The sequence below is a fragment of the Nicotiana tabacum genome, chromosome 5 (genome assembly GCF_000715075.1).
Source record: "Nicotiana tabacum cultivar K326 chromosome 5, ASM71507v2, whole genome shotgun sequence".
NCBI lineage: Eukaryota > Viridiplantae > Streptophyta > Magnoliopsida > Solanales > Solanaceae > Nicotiana > Nicotiana tabacum.
The window spans coordinates 128,281,798-128,295,773 of NC_134084.1; the positions used below are offsets into that span (position 1 = coordinate 128,281,798).

A 13,976-nucleotide genomic window follows, 5' to 3' on the forward strand; every position below is an offset into this window, starting at 1 on the left:
ATCTTGCTCTTGAGGAGACTCAAACTCACAACCTCTTGATTAGAAGTGGAGGTTGCTTATCATCGGAGCAACTCGCGTCTCGACAAAGGAAATAGAAGCAGTGATAATATTTGCTTTTCTTTTAAAGAAAAGAAAGAAGAAGTGCTTAATATCCCTCTTAAACAATGAAAAGGAAAAAGAAAAAAAAATACTTAAGTGATAAAATCAAAACAAAAACAAAAACAAAAAAGGATTTCTTTCCTAACAAGAAATGGAGTAACACTCTTTATATAAACTCCTCGTTTCCCCACCCATGGGCAGATCCTTCATACTCAAACATTACACAAAATCAGAAACTCTTCAGAGACCTATCAACTTCTGCAAAAATCATGACTAACAAAGCTGAATCCTCCGATTCGTAAGTACCCTTTTTCCCGATCTTTACAACGAAACAACACGTTGTAGATTTAGTTTGTGATTTTGATCTTCGATTTTGTTGTGGTATTTATGTAAATATGTGTACAGGAAAGGGACAAAGAGGGACTATAGTACGGCGATATTGGAGAGGAAGAAGTCGCCTAATCGCCTTGTTGTTGATGAAGCAATCAACGATGACAACTCTGTTGTTGCTCTTCACCCTGATACTATGGAGAAGCTTCAGCTTTTTCGCGGTGACACTATCCTGATCAAGGTCAGATTTTTGCCCTTTATTTTGCTAGAATTAGTTGAATATTTTGGGTTTAGCTGTGCAAGTTTTTAAACTTTGTTAGCTTTTGTGGGTTTAAGTCGAGTTTGATGAGGTCTTAGTTCTGCAATCTTGATAAAGGCCTGGTTTTTACCCATGTTTTGTTAAAATTACTTCAATTTTCTGTGTTTAGCTGTGCAAGTATTAAACTTTGTTAGCTTTGTGGATTTAAACCTCACCCATTGTATAAGGGATTAGACGGGGTTTTAGTAATTTGTACTATGATTTTTGATAATCACGGTTAATGTGAGAGTTTTTTTGGAATTAATTGAATAATTTGTGTCTAGTTGTGCAACTTTTTAACTTTGTTAGCTTATTGTGTGTCTCACTCATTATATAAGTTCTGAATTTTAACCATGATTTTGTTAGAAGTTACTTGATCTTTCTGTGTTTAGCTCTGCGAGTTTTGAACATTGGTAGCTTTTGTGGGTTTAAGACTCACTGGTTATATAAGGGGTTTGATGAATTTTAGTTCTTTCTACTATGATTTTTGATAATGGCGGTCAATGTGTAAGTTTTGGATTGGGATTCTGGAGTTTTGCTTGGATATCTGAATTTGGGTTTTGGGTTTCTGAATTCTTGATCAAGATCTGGCTTTTACCCATGATTTTGTTCAAATTACTTTAATTTGCTGTTTTTAGCTGTCAAACGTTTAAACTTTGGTAGCTTTTTTGGTTAAATTTCACACGTGATATGATGGTTTTAGGATAATGTTGATGTGTGGAAAAAACTTAGGTTTTCAGATTTTGTCTCAAATCCTGAATTTGGATTTAGGGTTTATTTTGTATTTATTTTAAAATCTGTGTTTATTTGCTTTACAATTAGGTGATAATTATTAAAATCTGTCTTTGCTCTGTTTTTGTGTTTATTTTGTATCTTTTGAAGAGATTAAAAGGGTGTTTGGCTAAGCTTATAAGTTGGTCAAACTGGCTTATAAGCACTTTTTGGCTTATCTACGCGATTGGTAAAATTAAAAGTGCTTATAAGTTAAGTGCTTATAAGCCAAAAATAGGTTGGTCTCCCCCAACTTATCAAATTTCAGCTTATAAGCACTTTAAGTTTGACCAAAATATTTACTATTTTATCCTTAAAATACTTCTTTTTAAAACAAAACTCTTCGAATACCCAGTTCTTCAGCTGCATCTTATTAATTTCAGCACTTTTATCCAAACAAGTAACTGCTTATTTTTTAAATCAGTTTCAGCACTTAAAAGTGTTTTTCAGCACCTAATGCTTATCAGCTAATCTAAATCAGCTAAGCCAAACGGGCTCTAAGTGATTAACGTGACCACATGCTGAAGGTTTTTGGTTGTCTTTATGCCCCTTTTTTGTTTTCCCCCCCAAGTTCAGATGAGTAGATTTGGTTAGTCCTAGTGATTGTACTTCTTTATGCTACATGAGATGCAAACTTGAGAATATATTGGTTTACTTTGTAATGCCACTATATTATGGTGATCCAAGAAGAGCCTGATAATAACCTGGATGCTGGGATATGAATCATATGATTATTATGAGGATCTTATGGTTATACACAGTTTAATTTCTGAACTTTGGTTTGGTTTATAGGGTAAGAAGAGAAAAGATACAATCTGCATAGCTCTTGCTGATGACACCTGTGACGAGCCGAAGATCAGGATGAACAAGGTTGTCAGAAATAACCTAAGGGTTCGACTTGGTGATGTTGTCTCTGTGCATCAGTGTCCTGATGTCAAGTATGGCAAACGTGTACACATTCTTCCCATTGATGATACCATTGAAGGGGTCACTGGGAACCTCTTCGATGCTTACTTAAAACGTAAGTGTTCAGATGTTTTTTGATTTCTTCTTAATATTACCTTGCTACTGCTTTGACCTGCATGAACTGCCTTGCTACTGCTTTGAATTTGGAAGTGCGATTAGGTGTACGTACACACATAATAAAGAGGCCAGACTTAGCTTATAATATACTGTAGTAAGATAAATTCTCTTTGCAGAGGCTCTGTGCCATTCATCTTGCCTATGAAACCTTCTTTATAACTCATATTAAGCAAACTAACAACATTAGTATCGCTCCATGTGGTGATTCATCGAAGCTTCTTTTATTTTGGAGGTGAGAACTGACAAGCAGAACAAGATCAGATTCTTGTCATGCATTTTTATCTATTCTAATATCTTCTCAATTTTGAAATTTTTGGTGATGAAGACTTTAGATACACTAGCAGTTTTTATGAGTATTCATAATCAGCACTCATGTTTCTTGTTAAAGTAATGTGTTTCTGTCATAGTTGTGTAGACAAATGCTGATATGCTATTACTTCTTTATTTTGTTCTTCTGCAGCCTATTTCCTTGAAGCATACAGACCAGTGAGGAAGGGTGATCTTTTCCTGGTAAGGGGAGGGATGAGAAGTGTGGAGTTCAAGGTTATTGAGACTGATCCTCCTGAATATTGTGTTGTTGCCCCTGATACTGAGATATTTTGTGAGGGTGAACCTGTGAGTAGGGAAGACGAGAATAGGCTAGATGAGATCGGCTATGATGATGTTGGGGGCGTGCGTAAACAAATGGCTCAAATACGGGAGCTTGTTGAGCTTCCACTAAGGCACCCACAACTCTTCAAATCCATTGGTGTCAAGCCTCCCAAAGGAATTCTGTTGTATGGACCTCCTGGATCTGGAAAGACTTTAATAGCCCGAGCAGTTGCAAATGAGACTGGTGCGTTCTTCTTCTGTATTAATGGTCCAGAGATCATGTCAAAATTGGCTGGAGAAAGTGAAAGCAATCTTAGGAAAGCATTTGAGGAAGCTGAAAAGAATGCACCATCAATCATTTTTATCGACGAAATTGACTCAATAGCTCCTAAACGTGAGAAGACACATGGAGAGGTTGAGAGGAGGATTGTCTCCCAGCTTTTGACATTGATGGATGGACTCAAATCACGTGCCCATGTAATTGTTATGGGTGCCACTAATCGCCCCAATAGCATTGATCCTGCCTTAAGAAGGTTTGGCAGGTTTGACAGAGAAATAGACATTGGTGTTCCAGATGAAGTGGGGCGTCTCGAGGTGCTCCGTATCCATACGAAGAACATGAAGCTTGCTGAAGAAGTAATTTCACCTCTTAATTTTTTGCTGTTTTCAAATCTTCTCCATTCCAAGAAGGAGTTGCATTTTGTTGACTTTGAGATTTCTTTCTTTGCAGGTTGATTTAGAAAGAATTGGCAAGGACACACATGGTTATGTCGGTGCTGATTTAGCAGCTTTGTGTACCGAGGCTGCACTTCAGTGCATCAGAGAGAAGATGGACGTGATAGATTTGGAGGATGAGACCATTGATGCAGAGATACTGAACTCCATGGCTGTGACAAATGAGCACTTCCAAACTGCTCTTGGAACGAGCAATCCCTCTGCCTTGCGTGAAACTGTATGTCTAAACTTCTCTCGTAATCTGTTTAGGACGCTACTAAATTTGCATTTGAATCTAACTATGTAGCTTTTGGTTGAGCAGGTTGTTGAAGTTCCCAATGTCTCTTGGGAGGACATTGGAGGCCTTGAGAATGTCAAGCGTGAGCTCCAAGAGGTACTTCTATATACTGAACATACTGGTGATTCATATTAGGGTCCTGATGAAATTACCATATTAATTTATTTCAATCTGTTATTTTTAATTGTTTTGTTTAAATTCAACTTGTTGACCAGACTGTTCAATATCCGGTGGAACATCCTGAGAAATTCGAGAAGTTTGGTATGTCTCCATCAAAGGGAGTCCTGTTCTACGGCCCACCCGGATGTGGGAAAACTTTGCTTGCGAAGGCCATTGCAAATGAATGTCAGGCCAACTTCATCAGTGTCAAGGGTCCAGAATTGCTTACCATGTGGTTTGGAGAGAGTGAAGCCAATGTTAGAGAAATATTTGACAAGGCTCGACAGTCTGCTCCGTGTGTCCTATTCTTTGATGAGCTGGATTCTATCGCCACACAGGTGTGTTATCTCGTTTGCAACCAGTAATCTATGACTATGCTAATTTCACTTTTTTCTTTGTGGATCATTTGTTTTTTATATTAATGACTGGACTTAAATTTTCAGAGAGGAAGTAGTGTGGGAGATGCTGGTGGAGCTGCTGATAGGGTTTTGAATCAACTCCTTACTGAAATGGATGGCATGAATGCTAAGAAGACAGTATTCATTATTGGCGCAACCAACAGGCCCGACATTATTGATCCTGCACTTCTACGGCCTGGTCGTCTTGATCAGTTGATTTATATTCCTCTCCCCGATGAAGACTCTCGTCACCAAATTTTCAAGGCGTGCCTAAGAAAGTCACCCCTTTCTAAGGATATCGATCTAAGAGCTCTAGCGAAGTACACACAGGGCTTCAGTGGAGCTGACATAACAGAAATCTGTCAACGCGCTTGCAAATACGCTATCAGAGAAAACATTGAGAAAGTAAGTGCCCTAGATCTTCTCATCCTTTGGTACCTATGAATGTAGTCATTGATTTTGGAAAACTAATGCGGATGTGTTTTTGCAGGACATTGAGAGGGAGAAAAGGAGAAGCGAGAATCCTGAGGCCATGGAGGAAGACGTTGATGATGAGGTAGCAGAGATCAAGCCTGCTCATTTTGAGGAATCAATGAAGTATGCTAGGAGGAGTGTTAGTGACGCAGATATTCGCAAGTACCAGGCCTTTGCTCAAACGTTGCAGCAGTCTAGAGGTTTTGGTACTGAATTCCGATTCTCAGAGACGAGCACGGCAGGAGGAGCAACTGGAACTGCTGATCCTTTTGCAACTTCAGCTGGTGGAGCAGATGAAGATGACCTGTATAGTTAGATTGTCAAAAGTTCTATTTTCTTATTTTACATTGCAACCCTGTAAAATGGGCTTATTACTCCGCTCGAAATCCCTCCTTTGCTCTCAGTTTATAATTTATACTTGGATCTTCTATAGCCATCGATTAAAAGATTTTTTTGTTCTATTATTCTCTACATATTATACCTGCTGCTGATAAATGATTAAACCAAGGCAGGGTATGCAATGCAGTTATGGTTTTACTTCATTAGCAGCTGCTAACGTTTGCTCAATTTCCTACGTCTATTAGAATGCTGCATTTGGGTTGGAAATTTTGTTTTGAGATAAGTGTAACCCTTTACATTTAACAAAAAAGGCATTTACTTGAAGGGGGCATGCAGTTTAACATGGTAATCCTGATGTGAATTGTTTCTTTAATCAGATTAAAATCTTGAGGCAGTTTAGTTCTCTAGATATTTTATCGTCTGAATCAATAGTCACAAACGTTATCACATGTAATATCACAACTTTTAAAAGCTTTTGTATTCTTAAAAAATTTGTATCTTGTCAAATAAGCTCATATAAATTGAAAGAGTATAATCTTTCTTTTCGTGTATGTGTTAAATTTGCATCAGTATAATGTCCAAGTCTGATGGTGGAAAATTCGAGACTTGAGCTAAACACAACCACGTATCCCAAATGATATACATAATACATACTACACATTTGTTTTATTTTAGTTAAAACGATGACCAAAATAGGGTACTACTAGTGGTGTACTAATGGACTTTTGTGCCATCTTTTATAAGCTAAAACTCTACCTACTTTTCATCTTTTTCTTTGCAACTTATAGACCACGTGGGTGTTGGGATATATACTATTAACCATGAGTTTGGTTTAGATATAGTATTTATTATGAAATAATTGTTTATTCAGTTTTAATAAAGTTTTAAATAGATCATATAATAGTTTGTGTCCTTTGCTTATATAGTAGATGGTTTAGTGTATAGAGTTTAGCTTATACACGGAAGATTAAATCATCGGTTCTTATAAGTATAAAGTTTGAGTTCACAATCTAATGATGGAATTGGACAAACCATCAGGAATGATTGTAGCACAAGATTAAATATAATTAATCTTGATTATGGGAATGGTTTAATTCCAACTTCTTGTGCTAGTACATTTTGTATGTATTGAACGGACCAGGTAGAGATAAGTATTTTATACTGACTTAATAAAATAAACTCTCTAGCCATTAAATGTACTTATACTCTTAATCTTGATATAATTATTATTAGCTGTTGTATATTATTATTATTTTGATTTATTAAAAGGCGAGATTCTTTCGTGGGTCAATATGCCTGGTAAATTGGATAATAATAATATACATTGGCGAAGTAATAGTTAGTTGATGGAATCCATGTCTCGGTTTAGAGATTGATGATATACCTTTATGAAAGCTTATAAGTTTTCATGTGTAAACCCAGCCGGTGGATTTTGTATCCGACACATGAAATAAGTTAAGCGAAAGTCTAAAGGAAATAATCAATAAATTAAATCGTCAGTAATTTAATTTAATTGATTCGTATCTGAATCTTAACATGGGGAGTTAAATAAGATTTAATGGATGAATTTCGAAATTGAATAAGGAGTGTAATTACGAATTTTTAGTGGAATAATTCGTAATTAATTATGGTGGATATTAATTTTGAAAATTACAAATTAATTCCATAATTGGAAGCCTTGTTAATTAAATTCTGTGGTCCCTACTGTGCCTAAATAATAGGAAATAAAGGAATCCTTTTTCTGGTGGAAAAGAAAACCTAACAGGTTTTGGAAAAGGGTCTTAACCCTTAAAACTTGTGCTATATATATATATATAAGGTTTTTCACCTAGAGGGATGAGTACATGGTGGCTGAAATTTACAGCCAAGTTTTCCTAGAAATTTCGCCCACACGAAATTGCTATTTTCGGGTATTATTTGGGTAACACAGTAGAAGACCGTGGAACGTTCGAGGATCACGATTGTGCGGGTGATGGAGATTCCATTGAGAAGTTATGGAACTGAAGGCTCACGTGATAGAAGAGATATGTTCACGCTTCAAGAGGTAACCCGTGAAATCCTGTTTATGCTAGTTGTCTAAATTACATGTGATTTTGATACTGGGATTGCTTTCGCTGCATATAATAATCCATCAATTGGTATCAGAGCTCACTCACATCTAATTAGATAACTGAGTTTTTCATGAAACAAGAATATGGTGTTTATGTGCATTTTTTGAATTACATATATATGTGATTTTCTGAAAAACTGTACTGCTGTTTTGTGAATTAACTGTGCATAATTTATGGATTATTCTTATAATCATGAGATATATGTTTTCTTATTGATATTTGATTGAGATTATCTGAATTTTTTGGGGTAAACCCTAGAAAAACGCAAAACCTGTTTTTGACCGAATAGCCGGAATTTTCGGAGGTCAGCGAACTTGACGGACTCCGATTGAGCTGAAATTTGGTGGGTCCATCGGAAAAGCCGTGGTGAGAAAAACTCACTGCTTTAGCAGTGAATCATGGTATTTTTCGGCGTTTTGAGGTCGTTTGGACTGTGTTTTGGACGTTTTTCTATTTTCTGGAAATTATTTCTTAATAATTTTAATTCTTTTTTAATTCAATGGTGTTGGGGATGACTCCCCATGGTCCCCATGATTAAATACTAGTCATATAATAGGTTTACACATTGACTATTAGCAAATAAACGTGTTGTTGTATTAAATTCAATAATAGAGGTGTAAGATTTTATTGACTAGGTCTTACAAGGTATAATTCATATTGTGTAATGATATAATTATTTTGTAAGAAAGTAAAATTATCTATTTGATATCCTGGATGACTAATGATTGGAGCGTTTGGCATGTTTGTGCATAAAAAAGTTTCTCAAATTTAAGTTTATATTTTCATGCCCTACGTGATTACTAGTTTGGATTTTCGATGAAGAATTTTGTTCTCTGATTGGAGGTTCTAATTAAGTGAAATATGACGGTATGTTGTATGAGTTTTATAATGTTGGTATGATTTTTAAGCTATGGTCTACCATAAAATAATTTTATGAGCTAAATATATATTCACTTGTAAATTGAGAATTTTATGAGTAATAAATAGTTACCACTGAAGTGGTTTGTTTATTTGAACTCATGAAAAATTCTTAGTAAATTTGTACATGTGAAATTATATCTATTTATGGATTGAGCATTATGATTAATAAGTAGGATCCACAAAATGGTCTATTTATTTAAGTCATTGAAATATGTTTAATATACCATGTGAAAATTATCCTTGAGAAATCTACATTAATGGTGGAGGTTCATAACTAGAAAAAGAGTATTTATCTTTGGGTACTAGTGAAACTAACTCCACCCATGAGAAGAGATATTGGGGTTTTCACTGAACGGGAGAAAATATAATATCTCAGGTTCTTATGTATTTAATAAAAGGATAATTTATTGCAAAAGGAGATATTATATATCCTAGAAATAGGAAGAAAATAATATATGCCTTGAGCTCATAGTGTAATTATAAGGAGAATGGAAATCAATATCATATTTATTTTAATTCATGAAACTACTTAAAACGGTTATTCTCCGAGTTTGGTTACAGGCTAGTGGTCATGAATTTGACGGACTCCGATTAACCTGAAACTTGGTGGGTTCATCGAAAACGATCTAGTGAAAAAAAACTCCTTGCTATGCAGTGAATCATGTTGTTTTTTTTGGCATTTTGAGGTCGTTTAGATGGGTTTTCAAGCAGTTTATTAAATTGAATTTGTTATAAATATGAAAAATTATTCTTTATATATCGGCTATATTTGTGTTAAATCTGAAACATGATGATTTAACTTGATATGATATATAGCAAGAATGCAAATCACATGGATTTAATCCTGACTACGCCAAAAAAATAATTTATTCGAATTTGGTCTAGTTTTTGGCGATCATGAATTTCACGATCTCCGAATGACCTGAAATTCGGTAGGATCATTGGAAACGATCATTTAAGAAGAACTCACTGCTATGCAATGAATCACATCGTCTTTTGACGATTTGGGATCGTTTAGGTGAGTTTTTTGGAGGTTTGACGGATTAAAATGTGATTTACATACGAAAAGTCATTCTTTCTATCATTTTATATGTCTAATCTGGAACATGATAACCCATGTTGATTTGACATAAATTGGTATATGATAAAAAAAAATGTAGGTCATATTTTAAATTCTTAAAAAAATGCTTAAAATGATAATTTTCCAAATTTGGTCGCAATTTTTGATTGATATGAAATTTGGTAGATTTATCAGAAATAGTCCAGTCAACAATAATCACCACTATACAGTGTGAAATATTAATTTTAGTATTTTAAGACTGTTTAAATGGGTATTGAGCATTTTTTTAATATGGAACTTAATCCTCAGAGAAAAGTTCGTGGTTGTGATAAAGTGGTGATGGGAATAAACCCCTATGGTCTTCATTTTTTTATTTATAGTGAGATAATAAATTTATGCGTTGACATTAAGTCTTCCTCCATATCGGATAAATTTATTATGAACTCACTGGCTATAGTTACTAGTTATTGATAACCAGTATTAACTCTCCATCTGAGCTTAAAGGGTTGAATCAATTTTGTAACTACAATACAATCATGATTAAGTGGTGATAGAAATATATTTTTATGGTCTTTCACTATTAATTTCAAGTGAGTAATAAATTTATGCGTTGACTTTAGGTCTTCCTCCATATCGGATAAATTTATTGTAAGCTCACTAGGTGAAATACTAGTAATTGATATCGTGTACTTACTCTTCATCTGAGTATACATGTTGGATCAATGAAACTAGAGCTATTAAAAATGATGTTCACTTGACTGAAAATAATAGTATGCTCTCCATCTGAGTTGGGTCTGTTTTAATTATTGGAGTGAATAATCTGGCATTGCATATGTATGTTGCATGAGTAGTTCTTTCCCATCGAAATTGCTATTCAAGATGCATGACATATATGTGTAGTGTGTTTTAAAATTTTTGTATTAAAACGTTATATACAATTGACTGAAAATAATAGTATGCTCTCCATCTGAGTTGGTTCTATTTATTTTTGGATTGTATAATTCTTGCATTATATAATATACTTTGCATGAATAATTCTTTTCCTATCGAAATTTATTATTCCAGATGCATGTATGTATATAAATATTGAATGCAGTCTGAATTTTACTATTCAGTGTTTTGACTTATTATGATCTATTTAATATTTTTATCTCAACTCCACAATGATTTTATGCAATTTGTCGTATTACTTGTTAAAATTTTCTTTTAGTGATAAGGCATTAATTTTAAGGATGCAATATATGTACTTTTGTTAGAAGGAATTTAATTCCGATTTCTGGGCAAAATAAGAGATGGATATTTGTTTTATTTTTCGAATAACTCTTGAGTTATTGAGCTTAATAAACACTTTATCTCTTGTGGTACATGAATGCATGACCTTGTTATTATATATTGATGTCTCTCCTGAACAGAACAATATTAGTCTACCTCATAAGAGAATATGTTCTTCAAAATTGAGTAAAACTTATCTGTGCACTTTTATCTAAGTCATATTAATCTGGATAGGATTTCAAGTTGGTCAAGTATGGACCTTAAGGTTCATTGAAAGTAGAGGCACTACCAACTTGTGGATCCTGTTTGGAAGGAAATTTGACTAAAAGATGTTTCCCTTTAAAAGGAAATAAAACTAGTGATAAGCTAGAATGAATCCTTTCTGATTTGTATGGTTAAATGAACATACTCGTAAGAGATAGATTTTGAGTATTTTATGACGTTCATAAATGATTACTCAAAATATTAATATATTTATTTGATGCACTGTAAGTCTTAATGAATTAAGTAATTCAAGGTTTTTAAGACTTGAAATAGAGAAGCACCAAAGAAATATATTAAGTTACTACAATTTGATTGTAGTGGCGAACATCTCTCTAAAGAGTTTTTTAGTTACATATCAGAATAGGGATTACATCTCAATTGACTACACCGTAAACTCCATAATAGAGTCGTGTAGTAGAAAGAAGAAATAAGTCTCTTTTGGATATGGATAGACTAATGACGTGTTATTCAGATTTGCCTTATTTATTTTTGGAATATTTCCTGGAAACTTCAAATTACATTTTGAATTTAGTTCCTTCTAAGCTAGTACCTGGGACATCTATAGAACTGTGGACTGAATGTAAGCTTGGTCTGTGGCATGTTTAGATATAGGATTATCCCGCATATGTGCTGAAAGGGAAAGCAGATATGTAAGTTGGAACTAAGGATGGATAGGTGCATGTTTATCGAATATCCAAGAAAACGAATGAAGCTTTATTTTATTGTCCTAAAGAAAATAAGGCAATTGTTAAAACAAATGCATTTTTCTAGATAAGGACTGTTTAATAAAACATGTTCCTAGAAGTAAACTATTTTTACAGGAACTGGGCAAAGAAATAACTAGATGTTCAAGAACATCAAAACCCACACATCAGAATTGACGTTCCATTGCATTTAAGTAGTGGGAGAACGTTAATAGATATAATATGCCTTTATCGAGTGGGAGTGATGTTTGAACATTGAACACTATAGTAAGAAGTCACTAATATTTCAATGTCGTGAGGTAACGAAGGTAATATTAGTGGTACTTCGTCTTAGTGGGAGAAAGCTAAAGAAAATTATAGTTCGGTGTTCATTCTTGGGATAGTTTCGGTAACAGGATCTCTGAAGAGTTTAATACCAAACTAGATAATTACGACAAAGTACTACTGGACAAATATTGCATCAGATATAACTTGGCAAGATTCTTTAACAAAACCTTATTTGGTGAAGACTTTTAATAGTCATGTAAAAGAATGTCTGAGAAAGTTGTAGATGCATGGTTATGAGTCTAAGTGGGAGATTGTTGGGGCATATACTATTAACCATGCATTTGGATATAGTATATTCTAATAATTATCATGGTTAAAAGTCTAAGTGGGAGATTGTTGGGATATATACTATTAACCATGAGTTTGGTTTAGATATAGTATTTATTATGAAATAATTGTTTATTCAGTTTTATTAAAGTTTTAAATAGATCATATAATAGTCTGTGTCATTTGCTTATATAGTAGATGATTTAGTGTATAGAGTTTAGCTTATACACGAAAGATTAAATCATCGGTTCTTATAAGTATAAAGTTTGAGTTCACAATCTAATGATGAAATTGGACAAACCATCAGGAATGATTGTAGGACAAGATTAAATATAATTAATCTTGATTATGGGAATGGTTTAATTCCAACTTCTTGTGCTAGTACATTTTGTATGTATTGAACGGACCAGGTAGAGATAAGTATTTTATACTGACTTAATAAAATAAACTCTCTAGCCATTAAATGTACTTATACTCTTAATCTTGATATAATTATTATTAGCTGTGTATATTATTATTATTTTGATTTATTAAAAGGCGAGATTCTTTCGTGGGTCAATATGCCTGGTAAATTGGATAATAATAATATACATTGGCGAAGTAATAGTTAGTTGATGGAATCCATGTCTCGGTTTAGAGATTGATGATATACCTTTATGAAAGCTTATAAGTTTTCATGTGTAAACCCGGCCGGTGGATTTTGTATCCGACACATGAAATAAGTTAAGCGAAAGTCTAAAGGAAATAATCAATAAATTAAATCGTCAGTAATTTAATTTAATTGATTCGTATCTGAATCTTAACATGGGGAGTTAAATAAGATTTAATGGATGAATTTCGAAATTGAATAAGGAGTGTAATTACGAATTTTTAGTGGAATAATTCGTAATTAATTATGGTGGATATTAATTTCGAAAATTACAAATTAATTCCATAATTGGAAGCCTTGTTAATTAAATTCTGTGGTCCCTACTGTGCCTAAATAATAGGAAATAAAGAAATCCTTTTTCTGGTGGAAAAGAAAACCTAACATGTTTTGGAAAAGGGTCTTAACCCTTAAAACTTGTGCTATAAATACATAAGGTTTTCCACCTAGAGGGATGAGTACATGGTGGCTGAAATTTTCAGCCAAGTTTTCCTAGAAATTTCGCCCACACGAAATTGCTATTTTCGGGTATTATTTGGGTAACACAGTAGAAGACCGTGGAACGTTCGAGGATCACGATTGTGCGGGTGATGGAGATTCCATTGAGAAGTTATGGAACTGAAGGCTCACGTGGTAGAAGAGATATGTTCACGCTTCAAGAGGTAACCCGTGAAATCCCGTTTATGCTAGTTGTCTAAATTACATGTGATTTTGATACTGGGATTGCTTCCGCTGCATATAATAATCCATCATTAAAACTGAATAAACAATTATTTCATAATAAATACTATATCTAAACCAAACTCATGGTTAATAGTATATATCCCAAAAATCTCCCACTTAAACTTTT

At 33.9% G+C, this 13,976-nt stretch overlaps 1 protein-coding gene across 1 annotated transcript; it reads left to right on the forward strand.

Annotated features, from left to right (window-relative positions):
• Positions 1-231: 231 nt before the first annotated feature.
• Positions 232-5,676, forward strand: LOC107820024 (cell division cycle protein 48 homolog). The gene is made up of 9 exons (XM_016646230.2): positions 232-397; positions 505-670; positions 2,291-2,519; positions 3,042-3,808; positions 3,903-4,124; positions 4,209-4,280; positions 4,400-4,681; positions 4,787-5,146; positions 5,232-5,676. Exons 1-9 carry the CDS (start codon positions 369-371, stop codon positions 5,529-5,531), a joined length of 2,427 nt encoding a protein of 808 aa, XP_016501716.1. The 5' UTR covers positions 232-368; the 3' UTR covers positions 5,532-5,676.
• Positions 5,677-13,976: the final 8,300 nt, after the last annotated feature.

Bases quoted from the DNA above. Each gene is read 5' to 3' on its own strand.
- LOC107820024 (XM_016646230.2), top strand. From the start codon at position 369: ATGACTAACAAAGCTGAATCCTCCGATTC. The intron at 2,520-3,041 runs GTAAGTGTTCAG...GTTCTTCTGCAG, and splicing joins CTTCGATGCTTACTTAAAAC to CCTATTTCCTTGAAGCATAC. The intron at 4,281-4,399 runs GTACTTCTATAT...CTTGTTGACCAG, and splicing joins TCAAGCGTGAGCTCCAAGAG to ACTGTTCAATATCCGGTGGA.